At 42.7% G+C, this 20,755-nt stretch overlaps 1 protein-coding gene across 6 annotated transcripts in view; it reads left to right on the top strand.

Annotated features, from left to right (window-relative positions):
- The window catches only part of LOC311426256 (chromodomain-helicase-DNA-binding protein 1-like), a 92,608-nt gene that overhangs the window by 28,714 nt on the left and 43,139 nt on the right, over window positions 1-20,755 (top strand). For all 6 annotated transcript variants that reach the window (XM_084502473.1, XM_084502470.1, XM_084502469.1 and 3 more), the window contains 4 exons: window positions 7,682-7,886; window positions 11,811-11,878; window positions 17,448-17,597; window positions 17,879-18,138. In XM_084502473.1, coding sequence (XP_084358599.1) covers window positions 7,682-7,886; window positions 11,811-11,878; window positions 17,448-17,597; window positions 17,879-18,138 — 683 coding nt within the window. The remainder of the gene's footprint in view (window positions 1-7,681; window positions 7,887-11,810; window positions 11,879-17,447; window positions 17,598-17,878; window positions 18,139-20,755) is intronic.

Here is a 20,755-nt window from a genome sequence, read left to right as displayed (position 1 = left end):
TCAGCAAGGTCCCCTGGGAAGCTGCTTTTGAAGGCATTGGCGTCCATCAGTCTTTAAGCTGGTCAGTCTTTAAGCACTGCCTCCTAAAAGCACAAGATCAGGTGATTCCAAAGTATTGGAAGGCAGGCAGGTGGGGCAGAAGGCTGGCCTAGCTGACCAAGGATCTTCTAATGGAGCTTAGATGGAAAAAGGAAGTGTATGGCTGCTGGAAGGAGGGTCAGGCGATGAGGAAGGAATACAGGAATGCTGTTCGTGTTTGTAGGGAGAAAATTCGTGGGGCCAAAGCCCAACTAGCGTTGAAGCTGGCCATGTCTGTGAGAGACAATAAAAAATGTTTTTTTTAGATATGTGAACAGAAAAAGGAGGACCGAAGAAAACGTAGGTCTGCTACTTGATGGGGAAGGTCTCCTCACAGACAATGAGACTGGCAAAGCAGAGACATTTAATGCCTTCTTCACCTCTGCCTTCAATGCTGATGATGGGCTTCGGGACCCTGGGTGCCCTGAGCGGGAGGACCATGATGGTGGGAATGACAAACTCCCAACCGACCCTGAACGTGTGCGGGATTTGCTGCTCCGCCTGGATCCATACAAGTCCATGGGTCCGGATGGGATCCATCCCAGGGTGCTCAAAGAGCTGGCTAATGTCATCGGGTGACCTATCAATTATTTTTCAATGGTCTTGGGAATCTGGAGAGGTCCCAGTAGACTGGAAGCTGGCAAATGCTTTTTGCCAATTTTCAAGAAGGGTAAGAAAGAAGACCCTAGCAATTACAGGCCTGTCAGTCTCACGTCAGTGCCTGGTAAAATTATGGAGAAGATGATTCTTGAAGTTATTGAGGCACACCTGGGGGACAATGCAGTCATTGGTCCCAGCCAACATGGGTTCATGAGGGGTAGGTCCTGCCTAACAAATTTGATTTCCTTTTATGATAAGATTACCCATCTAGTCGATCAAGGGAAACCAGCCAATGTGATCTTTTTGGACTTGAGCAAGGCTTTTGACACGGTTTCCCATAGGATCCTACTGGACAAAATGTCCAGCATACAACTTAACAAAAACATCATACGATGGGTGAGCAATTGGCTGACGGGCAGGGCTCAAAGGGTTGTTGTAAATGGGGCCACATCTGGCTGGCGGATGGTCACTAGTGGGGTCCCTCAAGGCTCCATTTTGGGGCCAGTCCTCTTCAATGTTTTTATAAATGATTTGGATGTAGGACTAGAAGGTGTTTTGAGCAAATTTGCCGACGACACCAAACTTGGAGGAGTTGTGGACTCTGATGAGGGTAGAAAGGCCTTGCAGAGAGACCTGGACAGATTGGAGAGCTGGGCGATCACCAACTGCATGAAGTTTAACAAAGGCAAGTGCGGGGTCCTGCACCTGGAAAGGGGCAACCCTGGCTTTACGTACAGACTGGGCGATGAGACACTGGAGAGCAGCCCTGCAGAGAGAGATCTGGGGGTTGGGGTTGACAGCAAGTTGAATATGAGCTAGCAGTGTGCCCTGGCAGCCAGGAGGGCCAACCATATCCTGGGATGCATCAAGCACGGCATTGCTAGTCAGTCGAGGGAGGTGACTGTCCCGCTCTACTCTGCGCTGGTGTGGCCTCACCTCAAATACCATGTGCAGTTCTGGGCACCACAGTAAAAAAAAGGACATAAAACTGTTGGAGAGTGTCCAGAGGAGGACGATGAAGATGGTGAGAGGCGTAGAGGGGAAGACATATGAGGAGTGGCTGAGGACACTGGGCCTGTTCAGCCTGGAGAAGAGGAGGCTGAGGGGGGACCTCATCGCAGTCCACAACTAACTCGCTGTGGTGGTTTTACTCAGGTTGGCAGCCGAGCTCCACCACAACTGCTCTCTCACTCCCCCTCTCCTCAAAGAGGAAGGGGGAGAAAATACAACACAGAGAAGTCGAGGTTTGAGATGAGAAAGGTTTAATTAAAGGGAAAGGGAATGGGGAGGAAAAAAAAGAAACAAAAGAAACAGTAAGTCCGCGCAGAAGCACAGAGAGAGGGAAAAAATATTATTCTCTACTTCCCATCAATGAGCGATGTTCGGCCACGTCCTGGGAAGCAGAGCCTCAAAATGCGTAGTGGTTGTTCAGGAGGAACAACCCTCTCCCCCACAAGAGCCCCCCTTTTTATTGCTGAGTGTGACATCAGGTGTTATGGAATATCCCTTTGGTCAGTTTAGGTCAGCTGCCCTGGTTATGTCCCCTCCCCATCACTTGCCCACCCCCAGCCTGCTGGCTCTTGGGGGCTTGGAAGGAGTCCTGATGCTGTGCCAGCACTATGCAGCAATAGACACAACACTGGAGTGATATCAGTGCTGTTCCAGCTACAAGTGCAGAGCACAGCACTGTGTGGGCTGCACAGGGAAATGGTGACTCCAGCTCAGACAGACCCAGCACAACCTCCACCCCTTATTCCATAATATTTGTGTCACAATCAGGTACAGTTTAATATATAGATGTTCTCATCACCATTGTTTTCTGTCCATTGAAGCATTTATATGTCTGTACTTCCTTTCATTCCATAGGTCTTTTCCCAAAATGTTCATAAAAACTGTTGATGGTTTCAGCTTCATCTGTCAAAGTGGTCACTCAGGGCAGGCGAAGTTGGTTTTCTTGATACCAGCACCAGCTTAGCTCACATCACTGTTGCACTTGCCCGGTTCCTTGCGAAGTTGACCTGTCGTTGGTTCTGCAGTGTCCTCCTACAACACATAACTTGGATGACAGATTAATTTTCTCCCAGTGTTAAATCTCCTCGAGGCACACACTTTCTGCATTACCCACCATCTTTCTGCATTACCCACCAGGTATACCCTGGTCCTTGGGCAAAGACAATCCCACGAGTGGGTTTGCCTTTTCCTGAGGTAGGAGCAACCCACACTGCCTTCCCCATCCACTTTCCCACATGCACTACAGGGACTTTAGCTTCTCCCACAGTGTGCAGGGGTTTTGTTTCAGCAGGACCAGGATGGCTGTCAGACCCCCTGTTGTTAACTAGCCAAGTGGCCTCTGGTAGATTTATATCCCAATGTTTCCACGTCCCAGCACCCAATGCTCGCAGCATAGTTTTTAACAGTCCATTGTACCTCTCAACCTTCCCAGAGGCTTGTGGGTGATAAGGGATGTGATACACCCACTCAGTGGCATGTCTCTTGGCCCAGGAAGTGACCAAATTGTTTCGGAAGTGACTCCCATTGTCGGACTCAATTCTCTCTGGTGTACCATGTCGCCATAGCACTTGTCTTTCCAGGCCCAAGATAGTGTTTCGGGCCGTGGCATGATTCACTGGATATGTTTCCAGCCACCCAGTAGTTGCTTCTACCATGGTGAGTATGTAATGTTTACCTTGGCAGGCCCATCTGTATGTGGCATCCCTCCCCAGATGTCCTGATGTTTCATTGGCCATCGAGCTACAAACAGCTCACCCTTACGTCCCCAGTCCAGGTCCACCCGAGCTACTTCAATTTTCAAAGCTCGATCTTCTTCTTTGTTGTTCTGATGTTCTTCGGTGGCATGATTCTTAGGCATATGGGCATCTACATGACATACCTTTACAGCTAGGTTTTCTACCTGGGCAGCAATATATTGCCACAGGGTAGCAGCCCAGATAGGTTTACCTCTGCGCTGCCAGTTGTTCTGTTTCCATTGTCGCAGCCACTCCCACAGAACATTTGCTACCATTCATGAGTCAGTGTAGTGATAGAGAACTGGCCACTTTTCTCTTTCAGCAATTTCTAGGGCCAGTTGTATGGCTTTCACTTCTGCATACTGACTCGACTTGCCTTCCCCTTCCATGGCCTCCACAACTTGTCATGTGGGACTCCACACAGCAGCTTTCCACTTCCGATGGCTCCCTACCACACGGCAGGATCCGTCAGTGAACAACACATACTGCTTTCTGTCTTCTGGCAACTCATTGTATGGTGGTGCCTCTTCAGCATGAGTTACCTCTTCTGTCAGTGCTCTGAAATCCCTGCCCTCCGGCCAGTCCATGATCTCCTCCAGGATTCCTGGGCGATTAGGTTTCCCCATTCGAGCCCGCTGTGTAATTAACGCTACCCACTTACTCCACGTAGCGTTGGTTGCATGGTGTGTAGTGGGGCTTTTCCCTTTGAACATCCAATGTAACACAGGTAGCCGTGGGGCCAAGAGGAGTTGTGCTTCTGTACCCACAACTTCTGAAGCGGCTCGAATCCCCTCATATGCTGTTAATATTTCCTTTTCAGTTGGGGTGTAATTGGCTTCTGATCCTCGATAGCCCCGGCTCCAGAACCCCAGACGTTGGCCTGGAGTTTCTCCTGGGGTCTTCTGCCAGAGGCTCCAGGTGAGCCCATGCTCCCCAGCTGCAGTATAAAGTATGTTTTGCACAGCTGGTCTGGTACGGACAGGCCCAAGGGCTACTGCACGAGCTATTTCTTGTTTGAGTTGTTCAAAGGCCTGTTGTTGCTCGGGGCCCCACTCGAAAGAGTTCCGACAGACCCAACACACTCGCAAGGGGGAGTGGAGAGGCAGCTGGCCTATTCTCTGTAAACACCAGTGATAGGACCTGCGGGAATGGTGTTAAGCTGAAGCAGGGGAAGTTTAGGCTGGACATCAGGGAGAGGTTCTTCACCAAGAGGGTGGTTGCACACTGGAACAGGCTCCCCAGGGACGTAGTCACTGCACCAAGCCTGTCTGAATTTAAAAAGTGACTGGACTGTGCACTTAGTCACATGGTCTAAACTTTTGGGCAGACCTGTGTGGTGCCAGGAGTTGGACTTGATGATCCTTATGGGTCCCTTCCAACTTGGGATATTCTATGATTTTATGATCTTGTTTCTTGTAATTTCCTTTCTTTGTGTCCTCATCCTTCTTTCTTCTAGTTACCAATTTGTTTTTGTAGTTTTGTATTTATTAATAATTGAGTTAAATACTGAGTTTGAAAATTTTGCTCTTTTCAGATGTTACTATTAGTTGATATGCAGTCTGGTAATATTACCCTGCTCATGTTTGAATCAGGTCAATTTATTTTGAGAAGCAGGGATCATGAGATAGCAGGATCAACATAATAAGCACTAAGCCCAGTGGGGGATCCATTTCCAGGCAGCCATTGTTAAGAGGCAATGTTGGCAAGATATAGAGTCTATGTATTTTGTCTGAACACTGAATATTGTATGAACTACATTTGTTGGTGGATTGGTATTACTTACTGGAGAGCATAGAAGATAGCTAGTTGATCTATTCAGAAAGGAAAAGATTTCAGTTTAGCTTTTTAGATTCAACTACTGAACAACTATTTACACTATCTATTTAGACTTTTTTCCTACTATTTCACAATCCTTTTTTTGTACTTGCCACTTAATTCCTGTCTTGAAAAACATTAAATCGTTAAAATTTCCCATCAACTGTGTATCGTATTGACATGAATTTTGCTTATTTATCTAGATACATTAGAAAGTTTTTTTTTTTCTTTTTTTTTTTTTTTTTTTCCCCTTTGGTCTTTACCAGTTCTCTCCTGTATCTAGTTTGTTTTTCAGAATATTGGCAACTTGTTTGGCCCAATATGGTTTATTTCAGTTGCAGTTCCCTACCCCCACCCCTCTACCTTTGTTTTGTTTGTCTTTGGCCCTATATTTACTTGAACCTATGGGTAGTGTTATATTAGTGCATGTGAAATATTTTACCTTTCTGTGGAAAGCTAACCTAATCATCACCATACTTGTGGCTCAGTGTTTGTGCCTTTATTAGATTTGGTAATCCATGTTATTGCCATGAGCATGGCAACTTTGGACGAGCCTTGTCCTCCTGCATGAAGGTATTTGATTCCCTTCCTTTTCTGCAAGGGTATGTAGGTTTTAAGAGTTTTTGGTGGCATTTTCTCACAAGGACTTATTTGGCAGGTATTTACTTGTGTCTCGCTGTTTCTCCTTGCTGAATTTTCTTCATTTGTAGTTAGTGCTGTCTTCTGCAGTCTACGTGACATTTACCCATCTAAGTTACTAAGTTACCCATCATTAAAGGTAAGGTAACAGTTGTGTACAAGAATACTATTATATTAAAAAGTTTATGGTAAATCATGATGGATGCTGCCCTTAATTTCTGGTAAATAGTTTGAACAGTTATATTCTACAGTGAGTACCTTGCTTTATTTTGCAAAACCAAGTTAATCTGTTAGTGTTACAGCATCCTGCCTGAAGCAGGCCCTTGATGACAGGAATGGGAAGTTTGGAGGAAGCAATTTTGTTATTTCCCAGTTTTCTCCTCAGTAAGTATGAGTAAACCCAGCAGTTGTATTTCTCCATATCCCGTACTTCCAAATAAGGAAGCTTCACCATGGTTTGTTTCTTTCTCTTTTTTTCAAAGTCAGCAGATGCAGATTATTTATTGAGGTACTGTCTACAGGAATCAGTTTGTGAATTTATTTTTCCTCAATAAATTCAGTTTAATTTGTGTTAGCAACAACAGGGAGAGTAGTGGTTTTGTTTTGTGACTTTAAATGTCAGTCAAGTGTGTTCTAGTGCAGAAGATGATCAGTTCCCATTGTCTGCCAGCCAGATGAAATGTGCTAACAGTGATAGTCTTAGACTTTGATATCAGCTTTAGGGTTTTTATTGTTTGGGATTTTTTGTTATCTTTATTGTTTGTTTGTTTGTTTCCTTTTTAAATACTTGCATCTGAACTATACATAATTTGAAATTATTTTGCTGTGTGGTGGAGTGATTCCAATGTTTTCTCTCGTATATTTGATATAGGGTAGTATTTAACCTAATGAGGAATTTGATTAAAGTTTCAACTCAGTTCCTTTGTGAAATTATTTTAGAAAACCAAATGTTTCTGTTTTTGAATAGTCATGAAATAAATGTTTAACTTAACGTATTTTAAAAGAAAAATATTTAAAATCTAATATAAAATGAATGTACAGGTGGAATAATCCAGTGACTCAATATGCTAAGTGTCTTGGCACAAATCATTCAGAATTTGTCTGTGTGGGGAATTTTACTGCTGTTTTTTTAACAGAATAAGATGGTCTGTGTGGATTTATATTATGTGTGACAATACATTTCTTGTTTTCCAGTTACTTTTATAAATACATTGATGTTTAAAATGTTTAGTAGTATTTTGTATATAGTTGGTCCAAATCACATGAAATGTGGGTTTCTAGTACTTCCTCAAAGATTTTTTTTTCCCTACTTTTTCATGAAAAAAGTCAAACTAGGGAAACAAAACTGAGATTATATTTTCCTTAAAGGAATGTGTGCTCAAAAAAAATATGGAAGGGATGACAGAGGTGACGATTGCTGATCTAAAAAGATTTTTAAAACAATCGTGTATGTGTGTGTATGTATATGTGTGCATGTGTGTATATATATGTATACAAATATATGCAAAAACATGTGAGGTTTGATAAAGCTAAGTAAGGGTTTGGGTGGGTGAGAAATACCCTTGCTTGACTCCTCTGAGTTCATTTTCTGTTTCCTGCTTTTTTTTGTTTGCTGAAAAGTATCTAATTAAACTTTGAATTTTCACTCCTGCCTTACTCCAGTACATTCATTTGTATGCTATCCACGTGCGGGGGCTAATTTAACAATTGATTTATAGGTGAAGCTAAAGTCTTTTTATTGTGACTTTTTAAATCCTGTTTTCTTAGCCATTGTATAATATCCTGCTATCTTCTGATTGCAGCCAGTCAGATGATGATTCTGGGTCAACATCGGCTTCTGGATCTGGTTCAAGCTCTGGAAGCAGTAGTGATGGAAGTAGCAGTCAGTCAGGTAGCAGTGATTCTGAGTCTGGTTCAGAGTCCAGCAGTCAGTCAGAATCAGAATCTGACACATCTGGAGAGAAGAAACAGGTTCAAGCTAAACCACCAAAAATTGATGGATCTGAGGTAAAATAAGACATGAACCCTTTCTGGGGAAAAAGCACTGTACAGAGTAGCTTCAAGAGCAGCCTTTATTTAAACGAATAAACAAAGCATTTTTAATTAGAATTTTAACAGAATTGGGTTAGTGAATATGCATGCTTAGCTCTCATAATCACTGAGCTCTTAAATTCTCATGTTTGTTCATATTTAGTTAGCTATTTTTGTCATGCAGAAGCACCTATTAACTTATTGTATATTTTTCAAGACAAAGTGACATTATTTCTAAAATTTTATTTAAGTTGTTTCTCTAGTGCTTAGTTTCTTCATATCAATAAGTCATTGTACAACAATTTCAGGCTTACATACGTTTTGTTTTCTGTATGGGGAAAAGTTTGCTAAAATTAGAAATAAACTGTTATTTAGAAATCTCTTAAATCCAGTGGTTGAAAATTACCCAAACTCTCCTCTGTTTCTCTGTGACATATGAACTTAATTTGAATGATAGACCATATCTATGAAAACTAATAAAATATTCACTACTGTAAGACTCAAAGACTGTTAAGGATTCTCTTTTATTTTTTTGTTCATGTACTTCAGTATTCCCATATGAAGCTAACATATATCAACTAAGCAGCCTGAAAAGACTTATCTGGATCAGTTTAAAAGTTTACTTTACAAACATTTTATCTTAATTATAGAGGCCTGCACAGCTACTGTTATATTTACTGTTAAAAGTGTGCCAGCAATTCTCATGTAACATTATTTTCTGCAGAAGTCTCGCTACTTTAAAATGCTATCCAATATTATTAATACATGCAGTATTTTTATAGGGAGTATTTTTTTTTTAATTAATAACACTGAGATACTTCTTTAAGGGACTGGGGTATCTCTCCTGTGAGGAAGGGCTGAGAGAGCTGAGACTGTTTAGCCTGGAGAAAAGGCGGCTCAGGGAGAATATTATCAATACCCAAAGGGAGGATGCAAAGAGGACAGAGCCAGGCTGTTTTCAGTGGTGCTCAGTAACAGGACAAGAAGCAATGAGCACAAATGGAAACACAGGAGGATCTGTCTCAACATCACAAAACACTTTTTTTTTTCTTTTTTTACTGTGTGGGTGATGGAGCAGTGGAACAGGTTGCCCAGAGAGGCTGTGGAGTCTCCCTCCTTGGAGATCTTCAAAAGCTGCCTGGACATGGTCCTGGGCAACCTGCTCTAGGTGTCCCTGCTTGAGCAGGGGGCTTGGACCAGATGACCTCCAGAGGGTCCCTTTCAACCTCAACTATTCTGTGACTTTAACAGCGATGCTGCTCATGTTAAGAAAAGTAAATATGTGGTAAACTGTAAAGTTTCAACATGTTTAAGTGACTTTTGTATCTGAATTCCAATTCAGTTTTGGAAGTCCAGTCCAAAATATACTTGCTGTGCAGGGATCAATAATGATCAAGAAACAACAGCAAATGATAGCCTCATCAGGCAGTGGTTCAGAAGAGGTGAATAACATATAAATTCGTCTATTAAAGTCTAAACATCCATGTCTCATTGCCCCATATGTTAGAATGAAATTACGTAGAGCCAAGTTCTCTTGTGTGTGTATAAAAAGTCTGTATTTAGTCTATAAAAGTAATGTTCAAATAAGTGACATGCAAAGATTTTTTTTCCTGTTTCCTTATATGCATGTTTTCGGGTAAGTTGTGCCAAAATTAGAGCAGTCTAGATTAGTATTTTTAGCTAGATATACTGTGATGTATGGACAAAACTTTCAAGTCACGTAGTACTAAATTTCATTGTATTTCTGCATTCTAAGTTCAATAAAGACAGCTAAAATACTAAAAGACTTTCTCATCATTGTTTCTATATAAAGATAGTTCCTGGAGTTTTCAAAAAAAAAATTAAAATCCCACAAGTCTGTATAGAGTAGTAAACTAGATTTTTACAACTTCTGTAACAGTCATAAAATAATGATTGTATTTTAAGACCCATACCTTAATTTTAGCAATTTTTAAAACCTAAAGCATAGGCTAAACAGATACTGACTTTGTGTAGTATGAACATATTTCAAGGACATTAGTGACTGTGAGTTAGAATTACATATAAAGCAGATTTTCATATTTCCTTTATTATTTAAAAAAAAAAAAAAAGTAAGCATTGAATCATAGATCCACAGAATGGATTGGGTTGGAAGGGACCTTAAAAATTGTCTAGTCCAACACCCATGCCACGAGCAAGGACACCTTCTTCCACTAGATCACGCTGCCCAGAGCTCCATCCAACCTGACCTCGAGGACTTCCAGGGATGGGGGCATCCACAATTTCTCTGGGCAACCTGTTCCAGTGCCTCACCACCCTCACAGTGAAGAATTTCTTCCTTATATCTAATATATCTTTCCATTATCTCTTATATCTCTTTCAGTTTAATACCATTACTACATGTGCCATCACTACATGCCCTTGTAAAGTATTTCTCCATCTTTCTTATAACCTCCCTTTAATTATTGAAAGGCTGCAATAAGGTCTCCCCAGAGCCTTTTCTTCATGCTGAATAACCACAACTCCCTCAGCCTGTCTTCATAGGAGAGGTGTTCTAGCTGTCTGATCATTTTTGTGGCCCTCCTCTGGACTTACTCTAACAGGTCCACCTCTTTCTTGTACTGCAGACCCCAGAACTGGATGCAGTACTCCAGGTGAGGTCTCACAAAAGCAGAGTAGAGGGGGAGAATTGCTTCCCTCAACCTGCTAACCACGCTTCTTTTGATGCGGCCCAGGATAGGATTGGCTTTCTGGGCTGCAAATACACGCTGCTGCCTTACATCCCATTTTTCAACCACCAACACCCCTAAGCCCTTCTCTGCAGGGCTGCTCTCAATCCATTTATAGCCCAAGCTTTGTTGATGTTTGGAATTACCCTGACCCAGGTGCAGCGCCTTGCATTTGGCCTTGTTGACCTTCATGAGGTTCATGTGGGCCTGCTTCTCAAGCCTGTCAAGGTCCCTCGGGATGGCATCCCTTCTTTCTATGATATGAATACCACCACTCAACTTGGTGTTATCTGCAAACTTGCTGAGGTTGCAGTCAGTTCCACTGTAGTTAGTGGGATCGATCATTTAAGATAAGAAGAGATTGGACTGTGCACTTAGTCACATGGTCTGAACTTTTGGGTAGACCTGTGCGATGTCAAGAGTTGGACTTGATGATCCTTAAGGGTCCCTTCCAACTCAGGATATTCTATGATTCTATGATTCTATGATTTGATTCCACTTTGGTCACAAGTCTTATTACTGTTTAATGTTGTGTGTTTTTTTTTGTTGTTGTTTGTTTGTTTTGGTCAAGTTTAGCTGCTCATCATTAAAACTAATCAAAGGAGTTAATCATATAGAGTTAAAATGTTAATTTATAGCTGTTGAGCTGTTGCTAAGTACTCTTCCTGAAAATTCTTTTTCATTGTAAAAATGATGTAAACTTATTCCCCATTAGATTGGTTTTAGGATTTTTTAAGATAATTTTAAAGACAATTTTAAGTTTTTTTTGGTTTAGGAGTAGAAAGAGAAGAAACGTACCTAGTATTCGGAAAAATTTCCTAGTCATGTTTAAAGGTGAGAGAACTCTAAAAGGGCAGGAAATTTTATTGAGGCTTTTGATAGAATTTAAAACTTGATTTATTAACTTCCAGCAGTTTAAACATTGACTATATGTACACACTGATTATTTGTTAAGACTTTTTTGTGGTATCTTCTTGAGTTCTAGTATATTCATAGATGGAGAAATACAGAATCAATAGTAATCCCAATCTTACTCAATATCAGTGAGTATACTGGGGGGTGTGTGTGAAGAAGATAAGACATGAATATGATTTCAGTTTGAAAGTAGGAGCTGAATTATCTTTTTAATAGTAAAAACACTTCATTCTTTTTGTGATAATGAATCATATATGTTTTTTTACTTCATCTGCAGGATTTATCAAGCAGTGAAGATTCTGCAGGTGACTCATCCAGTGAAACCAAAAAGAAAAGACATAGAGAGTAAGTTATTTTTCATAAATATCATCATTTTTTGTTATGGCAACATATGCTTGTAATTATCCAGACTTCACTTCTCTGCACTTGAAATAAATAATCTTGTGCTTCTTGATTTTGAGTGATGTTTTAGAATATTTTAAAATAAATACTCTCAAAGGAACATATATATATCATTATTCATTTCTGAGCAAAAGAGACTGCATTACCTAAAGTTTTGTTGAAGAATATTCACCAGCAATTTTTATTTTTAAAACAGTCATATTTGTGGCATATTTTTGAGCTGAAGCCTTTTAAAAGTTCCAAAAATTATTATAGGTTTGACAGTAATTAGCTTTATTGACTACCCAAGACACTTTAATTGAAATTGAGATGGTTTTAAGCTGTAAATCAAACAGTTTATGACAAAGATCATACCTTCTCATTGCCACAATGAGAGGAGAATAAACATAATGACCTTGGAAGGGTGGGTGTGTCTGTTAATGAACAGTATATAGAAATTGAATCATTCTCTCTTCTTCTCCAGTTAATGAATCATCTCAATATTCAGGGTTGTCAATATGAATTCTTCAAGAAATGATAGTTAAAAAAAAAAAAATAAAAAAAAGCTTGCTATGCAAGATGGTACTTCTATAGTGATGAATTAGTTTTTATAGTCCACTGTTATTTAAGAATGTGATTACACAAATTAATTCTGAAAATTAATTCTGTTCTAACTGAAACCAGGACAACACCTAAAAACATACTTTGTTATAGGAAATATATATTAAGTTTAGAAACTAGTAACCAAATAATCTCATATGTCCAGTGCTTCAATTTTCATTTCAGACTGTTTTGAACAAGTATGTTTGCAGCTGTTTTATGACATGCAGATCAGATTTATCTATTTAACTTAGTACAGGATCAAACCATAGAGTATGGTGTTTTATATATTGTCCATATCATAGAATCATTAAGGTTGGAAAAGACCTCCAAGATCATCTGGTCCCAACCATCCCCTTACCACCAATATCACCCGCTAAACCATGTCTCTAAGCACCACGTCCAACCTTTCCTTAAACACCCTCAGGGATGGTGACTCCACCACCTCCCTGGGCAACCCATTCTAATACCTAACTATTCTTCCTGATAGGAAAGGGCAACCCATTCTAATACCTAACTATTCTTCCTGATAGGAAATGTCCACCTCCCCTGGCACAACTTGAGGCCATTCCCTCTAGTCCAATTGCTGGTTATCTGGGAGAAGAGGCTGACCCCCAGCTCCCCACAACTTCCTTTCAGGTAGTTGTAGAGAGCAATAAGGTCTCCTCTGAGCCTCCTCTTCTCCAGACTAAACAACCCCAGTTCCCTCAGCCACTCCTCTTAGGACTTGTGTTCCAGGACCTTTTGTTTTTGTTTTGAGGCCTCAGAAGGGCAGAATAGAGGGGAAAAATCACCTCCCTCGACCTTCTGGCCGCCCCTCTGCTGATGCAGCCCAGGATGTAGTTGGCCTTCAGGGCTGCAAGCGTGCGCTGCTGGCTCATGTCAAGATTTTGTCCACCAGAACCCCCAAGTCCTTCTCTGTAGGGCTGCTCTCAATGAGTTCTTCTCATTGTTTCATGTCAGCAGCCTTTCCCTCATCCACTAGGCTGGTCACCCACTCATAGAAGGAGATGAGGTTGGTCAAGCAGGACTTGCTTTTCACGATCCCATGCTGACTGGGCCTGATTCCCCCATTGTCCCGCAGATGCTGTGTGATTGCACTCAAGATGACCTGCTCCATCACCTTTCCTGGCACCGAGGTCAGGCTGACAGGCCTGTAGTTCCCTGGGTCCTCCTTATGGACCATTCTTATAGATGGGTGTCACAATAGTAAGTCTCCAGTCATCTGGGACCTCTCCAGATGACCATGACTCCTGATAGATGATGGAGCGCGGCCCAGCAATCACATCCACCAGCTCCCTCAGCACCCTTAGGTGGATCCCATCTGGCCCCATGGACTTGTGACAGTCCAGGTGGAGCAGCAGGACTCTAACTGTTTCCACCTGGGTTGTGGGAGGTTTCTTCTGCTCCCTGTCCCAGACTTCCAGGTCAGGAGGCTGAGTACCCTGGGGATAAGTGTTCAGACTAGTAAAGACAGATGTAAAGAACCTCAGCCTTTTCCTTATCATTTGTAGTCATGTTTTCCCCTGCATCCAGTAAAATATGGAGATTCTCCAAAAAATACAGATTGTGGAGTTGCATGAGGTTGGGGGGGGGTTGTTTGTTTTGGTTCTTGTTTTTTTTCGTTTTGCTTTGGAGGGATGTTGTTTGCATGTTTCTTAATTTACTGCTTACGGAAAAAATATTTCACGGAGATGGATGTTTTCATAGCATTTCCAAGATACACATATGTATCGACCACAATAAAACTGTAATTTCTAGGACCAGTGCATATTCAAGTGAAAGAAGGGTTGAAGTACTGAATCTTAGGTTTTATAATCGTAAATTTAATGAAGAAGCCTTTGAGTAATATTCTACTTCTTGAAGGACATGAGCATATGTGGTGGTTTTACCCCGCTGGGCAGCTGAACTCCCCCACAACCGTTCTCTCCCTCTTCTCAAAGGGAAAGTATGATGGAAATGGCTCAAGGGTTGAGATAAGGACAGGGAGGTTGCTTGCCAATTATTGTTACGGGCAAAACAGACTCATCATAGGGAGATTAATATAATTTATTGTCTATCACTAGCAGACTAGAACACTGAGAAACTAAAAGCAAAATGAAAACACCTTTCCACCTCCCCATCCACCTTGTTCTATGTCCTCCCCCTGAGCCGCACAGGGGAACAGGGAATGGGGGTTGCAGTCAGTCCATAATGCTTCATCTCTGCCTCACTTTCACAGTCGCTCTCTTCCTGTGTCTCCAACGTGGGGTCCCTTCCATGGAATGCAGTACTTCCCGAACTAATCCTATTTGGGCTTCCCACAGGCAGCAGCTCTTCAAGAACTGCTCCAGTATGGGTCCATACCATGGGCTGCAGCCTCCTTCAGGCCAGATACACCTGCTCCAATGTGGGCTCCTCCACAGGCTGCAGAGTGGAAATCTGTTCCACCATGGTACACCATGGGCTGCAGAGGGACAGCCTGCTCCACCATGGTCGTCACCACAGGCTGCAGGGGAACCTCTGCTCTGGCGCCTGGAGCACCTCCTCCCCCTTCTTCTTCACTGACCTTGGTGTCTGCAGGGTTGTTTCTTACACCTCTCTCCCAGCTGCTGTTGCACAGCAGGGGTTTTGTTTGTTTGTTTTCCCTTTTAAAATTATGCTCTCACAGAAGCACAACCAATGTTGCTCATTGGCTCAGCTCTGGCCAGCAGCAGGTCCCTTTTTCAGGTGGCTGAAATTGTCTCTTACCTAACATGGGGCAGCTTCTGGATTCTTCTCACAGAGGCCACCCCTGCAGCCCCCCTGCTACCAAACCCTTGCCACGTAAACCCCATACAGCATCTTGGTCAAAGACCCCTTAACGTGATAATAGATGGTAGCATAAAGATTTAGCAACCTTTCAAGAATGCGTGCCAGGCTCTCCCTTCCCCAAGCTATTAATATTACATTTGCCTTTGTAAACTCGGAGTCATAGAACAGCCCGAGTTGGAAGGGACCCGCAAGGATCATCGAGTCCAACTCCTGGCTCCACACAAGACTACCCAGAAATCAAACCACACGTCTGACAGTGTTGTCCAAATGCTTCTTGACCTCTAGCAGGCTTGGTGCCATGACTACTTCTTTGGGGCACCCATTCCAGTGCCCAGCCACCCTCTTAGTGAAGAACCATTTCCTAATATCCAACCTGAATGTCCCTGATGCAGCTTTATGCTCCCAGTGTTCACCAGAGAGAACAGATTAGTGCCTCCCTCTGCTCTGCCTTGTGAGGAGGCTGTAGACTGTGATGAGGTCACCCCTCAGTCTCCTCTTCCCTAGGCTGAACAAACCAAGTGACCTCAGCTGCTCCTCATACGTCCTGTCCTCTAGAGCCTTCACCATCTTTGTAGCCCCTCTTTGGACACTCTCTAATAGTTTCATATCTTTCTTTTATTGTGGTGCCCAAAACTGCACATGGTACTCAAGGTAAGGCCATATCAGTACAGAGTAGAACGGGACAAACACTTCCTCCAAATGGCTAGCTCTGCCATGCTTGATGCACCCCAGGATATGATTGGCCCTTTTGGTTGCCAGGGCACACTGCTGACTCATATTCAACTTGCTATCAACCAGAACCTCTGGATCTCTTTCTGTGGGGCTGCTCTCCTGCCTCTCATCCTGCAATTTGTGCATATATCAAGGGTTGCCCTGTCCCAGGTGCAAGTTGAATTGTCCCAGGTTGCTCTTGTTGAATTTCATACGAAATTTCTCAGCCCTCTAATTTGTCAAGATCTCTATACAAGGCCTCTCTACCCTCAAGGGAGTCAACAGCCTCTCCTGATTTAGTATCATCCGCAAACTTATTTAGTATACATTTGAGTCCTGCGTCCAGGTCATTTATAAAAACATTGAAGAGAACTGTCCCTAAAATGGAGTCCTGTGGAACCCCACTAGTGACTGGACACCAGCCTGATATAATCCCATTTACTATAAACCTTTGAGCCTGACCCGTCAGCCAATTGTTCACCCATCGTAATATGTATTTATCTAGCTGTATGTTGGACATTTTGTCCAGAAGGATACTGTGAGAAACAGTATTGAAAGTTTTTCTGAAATCCAAAAAGATTACATCTAATGGCTTCCTTTGGTCAACTAGATGGGTAACCTGTCATAAAAGGAAATTAAGTTAGTTAAGCAGGACTTTTCCCTCATAAACCCGTGTTGGCTATGACCAATGACTGCATTGTCTTTTAGGCATTTCAGGAAACTGAGGTAAGATACTGTTGATCAGCGGGTGCTTCTTTCTTGTTGCAAATGGATCATCTCAGCTAAGCAGCGGCACAGAGATACTGCCACTGGAAGTCACAAGTGGCTTACTCATATCTTGTATGGGTGTGAAGTATTGATCTGGGAGCTCAGTGAAGGCTTTTGGGAGCCAGTGCCTTTCAGATTGCCTTGGTTCAAGTCTTTCTGTGTTTCTCACATCTGATTCTGCATTATTTTTGGTTCCTGTGTCAAAGTTGCTGATTTCTCACATGAGGCACAGTGAACATAGTTATCAGAGAATTTTGGACTCTACAAAATATAATTTTAAGGGAGTTTATGATTTGAGCATAGGTAAGTTCCAGTAAACATATATCTTTTCAGCTAAAGTCTTGTTAAGTACTTTTTTTTTATGTCAAGTTAATTCATTTCTTAAAGCTGTAATTTATACAGAAATCCAGATTTTATTTTTTTTTTAATTTACATCTTGATAATAGAAAACAATTCAATTCCCTTTGAAACCATTATGCATTTTTACCCATCTGTTATCCATTCATGATAATTTTCTGTTCTTTCTGCTGAAATAATGATTATAACATTTTTATTTCTATGGAGAATGTTGAAATTAAAGCAGCAAACCCGTGGTGAATACCTGATTATAAAAGAAAACAAAACTAATGCGAGTTACTGTTTTGTCTTTCAATATGTACAGTGAAGACTGGCAAATGTCTGGGTCAGGGTCAGTATCGGGAACTGGTTCTGATTCTGAATCAGAGGAAGATAGAGAGAAAAGCAGTTGTGAAGAGAGTGAATCTGACTATGAGCCAAAAAACAAGGTCAAAAGCCAGAAACCTCCAAGGAGGTAAGAAGTCTCACATTTTGGATACTCTAGTACTATTTCAAATTAGAAATTGAGTATTGTACTACTGTATAGGCAAATGAAAACATTAATACATATTACAGAAACTGAAGACTAAGCTACAAAAGATGTTATCATACCAGTGTTTTGTGTTGAATGCCTCTGTACTGTATCTGAAAGTGGTGTAACTGAGCAGTCATGAAATATATGTATTAAGAAACAAATACAGAAGGCTTGTGGTTGTACATGTTGAAACCCCACTGTTCTATTTTACTGTTTTCAAGAATTAAGCCAAAAAATGGTAAAAAGAATGCAGGACAGAAAAAGAGGCAGCTTGATTCATCAGATGATGATGATGACGATTATGACAAGAGAGGATCTCGTCGCCAGGCAACAGTCAATGTTAGTTACAAAGAAGCTGAAGAAGCTAAGACAGATTCTGATGACTTGCTGGAAGTTTGTGGAGAAGATGTCCTGCAGCCTGAAGAAGATGAATTTGAAACTATAGAGAAGTTTATGGATAGTCGAATTGGCCGAAAAGGAGGTATTTTTTTTAAATCAGTGTTCTTAAGATCACAGAATGTTAGGGATTGGAAGGGACCTTGAAAGATCATCTAGTCCAATCCCCCTGCCAGAGCAGGAACACCTAAATCATGTCACACAGGAACACGTCTAGGCAGGTTTTGAGTGTCTTCAGAGAAGGAGACTCCACAACCCCCCTGGGCAGCCTGTTCCAGTGTTCTGTCACCCTCACTGTAAAAAAGTTTTGTCTCATATTTAAGCGGAACCTCTTATGTTCCAGCTTGCACCCATTGCCCCTTGTCCTGTCATTAGATGTCACTGAGAAGAGCCTGGCTCCGTCCTCCTGACACTCACCCTTTACATATTTATAAACATTAATAAGGTCACCCCTCAGTCTCCTCCAAGCTAGAGAGACGCAGCTACCTCAGCCTTTCCTCATAAGGGAGATGCTCCACTCCATTAATCATCCTTGTGGCTCTGAGATGGACTCTCTCAAGCAGTTCCCTGTCCTTCTTGAACTGAGGGGCCCAGAACTGGATGCAATATTCCAGATGCGGTCTCACCAGGGCAGAGTAGAAGGGGGGGGAGAACCTCTCTCGAACTACTAACCACACCCCTTCTGATACACCCCAGGATGCCATTGGCCTTCTTGGCCACAAGGGCACAGTGCTGGCTCATGGTCATCCCGCTGTCCACCAGGACCCCCAGGTCCCTTTCCCCTTCACTGCTGTCCAGCAGGGCAGTCCCCAACTTATACTGGTGTCTGGGGTTGTTCTTGCCCAGATGCAGGACTCTACACCTGCCCTTGTTATATTTCATTAAATTTTTCCCCGCCCAATTCTCCAGCCTGTCGAGGTCCCACTGGGTGGCAGCACAGCCTTCCAGCATGTTATCCACTCCTCCCAGTTTAGTGTCGTCAGTGAACTCGCTGATGGTGCACTCCATTCCCTCATCCAAGTCATTGATGAATGTATTGAACACCAGTCCCAGTACTGACCCTTGAGGGACTCCACTAGATACAGGCCTCCAACTCGACTCCATCCCATTGACCACAACCCTCTGGCTTCTTCTCTTCAGCCAGTTTACAGTCCACCTCACTACCCGATCGTCCAGACCACACTTCCTCAGTTTAGCTGCAAGGATGCTGTGGGAGACGGTGTCAAAGGCTTTACTGAAATCAAGATAGACCATGTGCACTGCCTTTCCATCATCTATCCACCTGGTTATATCCTCATAAAAGGCTATCAGGTTGGTCAAGCACAACTTCCCTTTGGTGAAGCTATGTTGACTGCCCCTAATGATCCTTTTATCCTTGATATGAATAGAGACAATGCCAAGGATAAGTTGTTCCATCACCTTACTAGGGATGGAGGTGAGGCTGACCGGTCTATAGTTACTCAGGTCCTTCTTCTTGCCCTTTTTGAAGACCAGAGTGACATTTGCTTTCCTCCAATCCTCAGGCACCTCTCCCGTTCCCCACGACTTACCAAAGATGATGGAGAGTGGCCTAGCAATGACTTCCGCCAGCTCCCTCAGCACCTGCGGGCACATCCCATTAGGACCCATGGACTTATGGATGTCCAGATTTCTTAATCGGTACTTAACCCAGCCCTCATCAACCAAGGCAAACTCCTTTATTCTGACTTCCTCTGGGGACTCAGGGGTACGGGGCTCCTCAGGACAGCCTCTGGCATTATAGACAGAGGCAAAGAAGGCATTCAGTAACTCTGCTTTCTCTTTATCTTTTGTCACCAGGGCACCCACCTAATTCATCAGTGGGCCTACATTGCCTCTACTGTTAGTTTTATCTACAGTGTATTTGAAGAAGCCTTTTCTGTTGTCCCTGACCCCTCTTGCAAGGTTTAATTCTAAAGAGGCCTTAGCTTTCCTAGTTGCTCCCCTATATCCTCTGACAACAGCCTTATATTCCTCCCAAGTGGCCAGCCCCTCCTTCCATGATCTGTAGACTCTCCTCTTCCACTTGAGTTTGCCCAGCAATTCCCTGTTTAACCATGCAGGTCTCCTGGCTCTTTTTCCTGACTTCCTACCTGTTGGGATGCTCTGTTCTTGAGCTCAGAAGAAGCAGTCATTGAAAGCTAACCAGCTATCTTGGGCTCCTTTTCCTTCAAGTACCTTGTCCCATGGGATTTCCCCTAGCAAATGCTTGAAAAGGCCAAAGTTGACCCTACTGAAGTTGTGATTCTGCTCGGTATTCTGTTCCTGCCACACGAGATCCTAAACTCCACCATCTCATGGTCACTGCAACCAAGGCTGCCTTCACCGTTTCAACCAGCCCCTCTTTGTTAGTGAGGACAAGATCCAGCAGCGCTCCTCTCCTAGTTGGCACATCCACCATTTGCATCAGGAAGTTATCATCAATACACTGAAGGAACCTCCTGGATTGCGGATGGCTGGCTGAGTAGGCCTTCCAGCAAATGTCAGGGTAGTTGAAATCCCCCACAATAACCAGGGCCTGTTATCGCAAGGCTGCTATCAGCTGCCTGTAGAAGGCCTCATCAACTTCCTCATCTTGATCTGGTGGCCTGTAATAGACACCCACAACAGTATCCCCCATGCCAGCCTGCCCCTTAATTCTCACCCACAGACTCTCAACTTGCTCCTCATCTGCCCCAAACAGT

Source organism: Aythya ferina (genome assembly GCF_964211825.1).
Source record: "Aythya ferina genome assembly, chromosome: W".
NCBI classification, from domain to species: Eukaryota; Metazoa; Chordata; class Aves; order Anseriformes; family Anatidae; genus Aythya; species Aythya ferina.
This window is presented reverse-complemented; position numbering and strand designations above follow the sequence as displayed.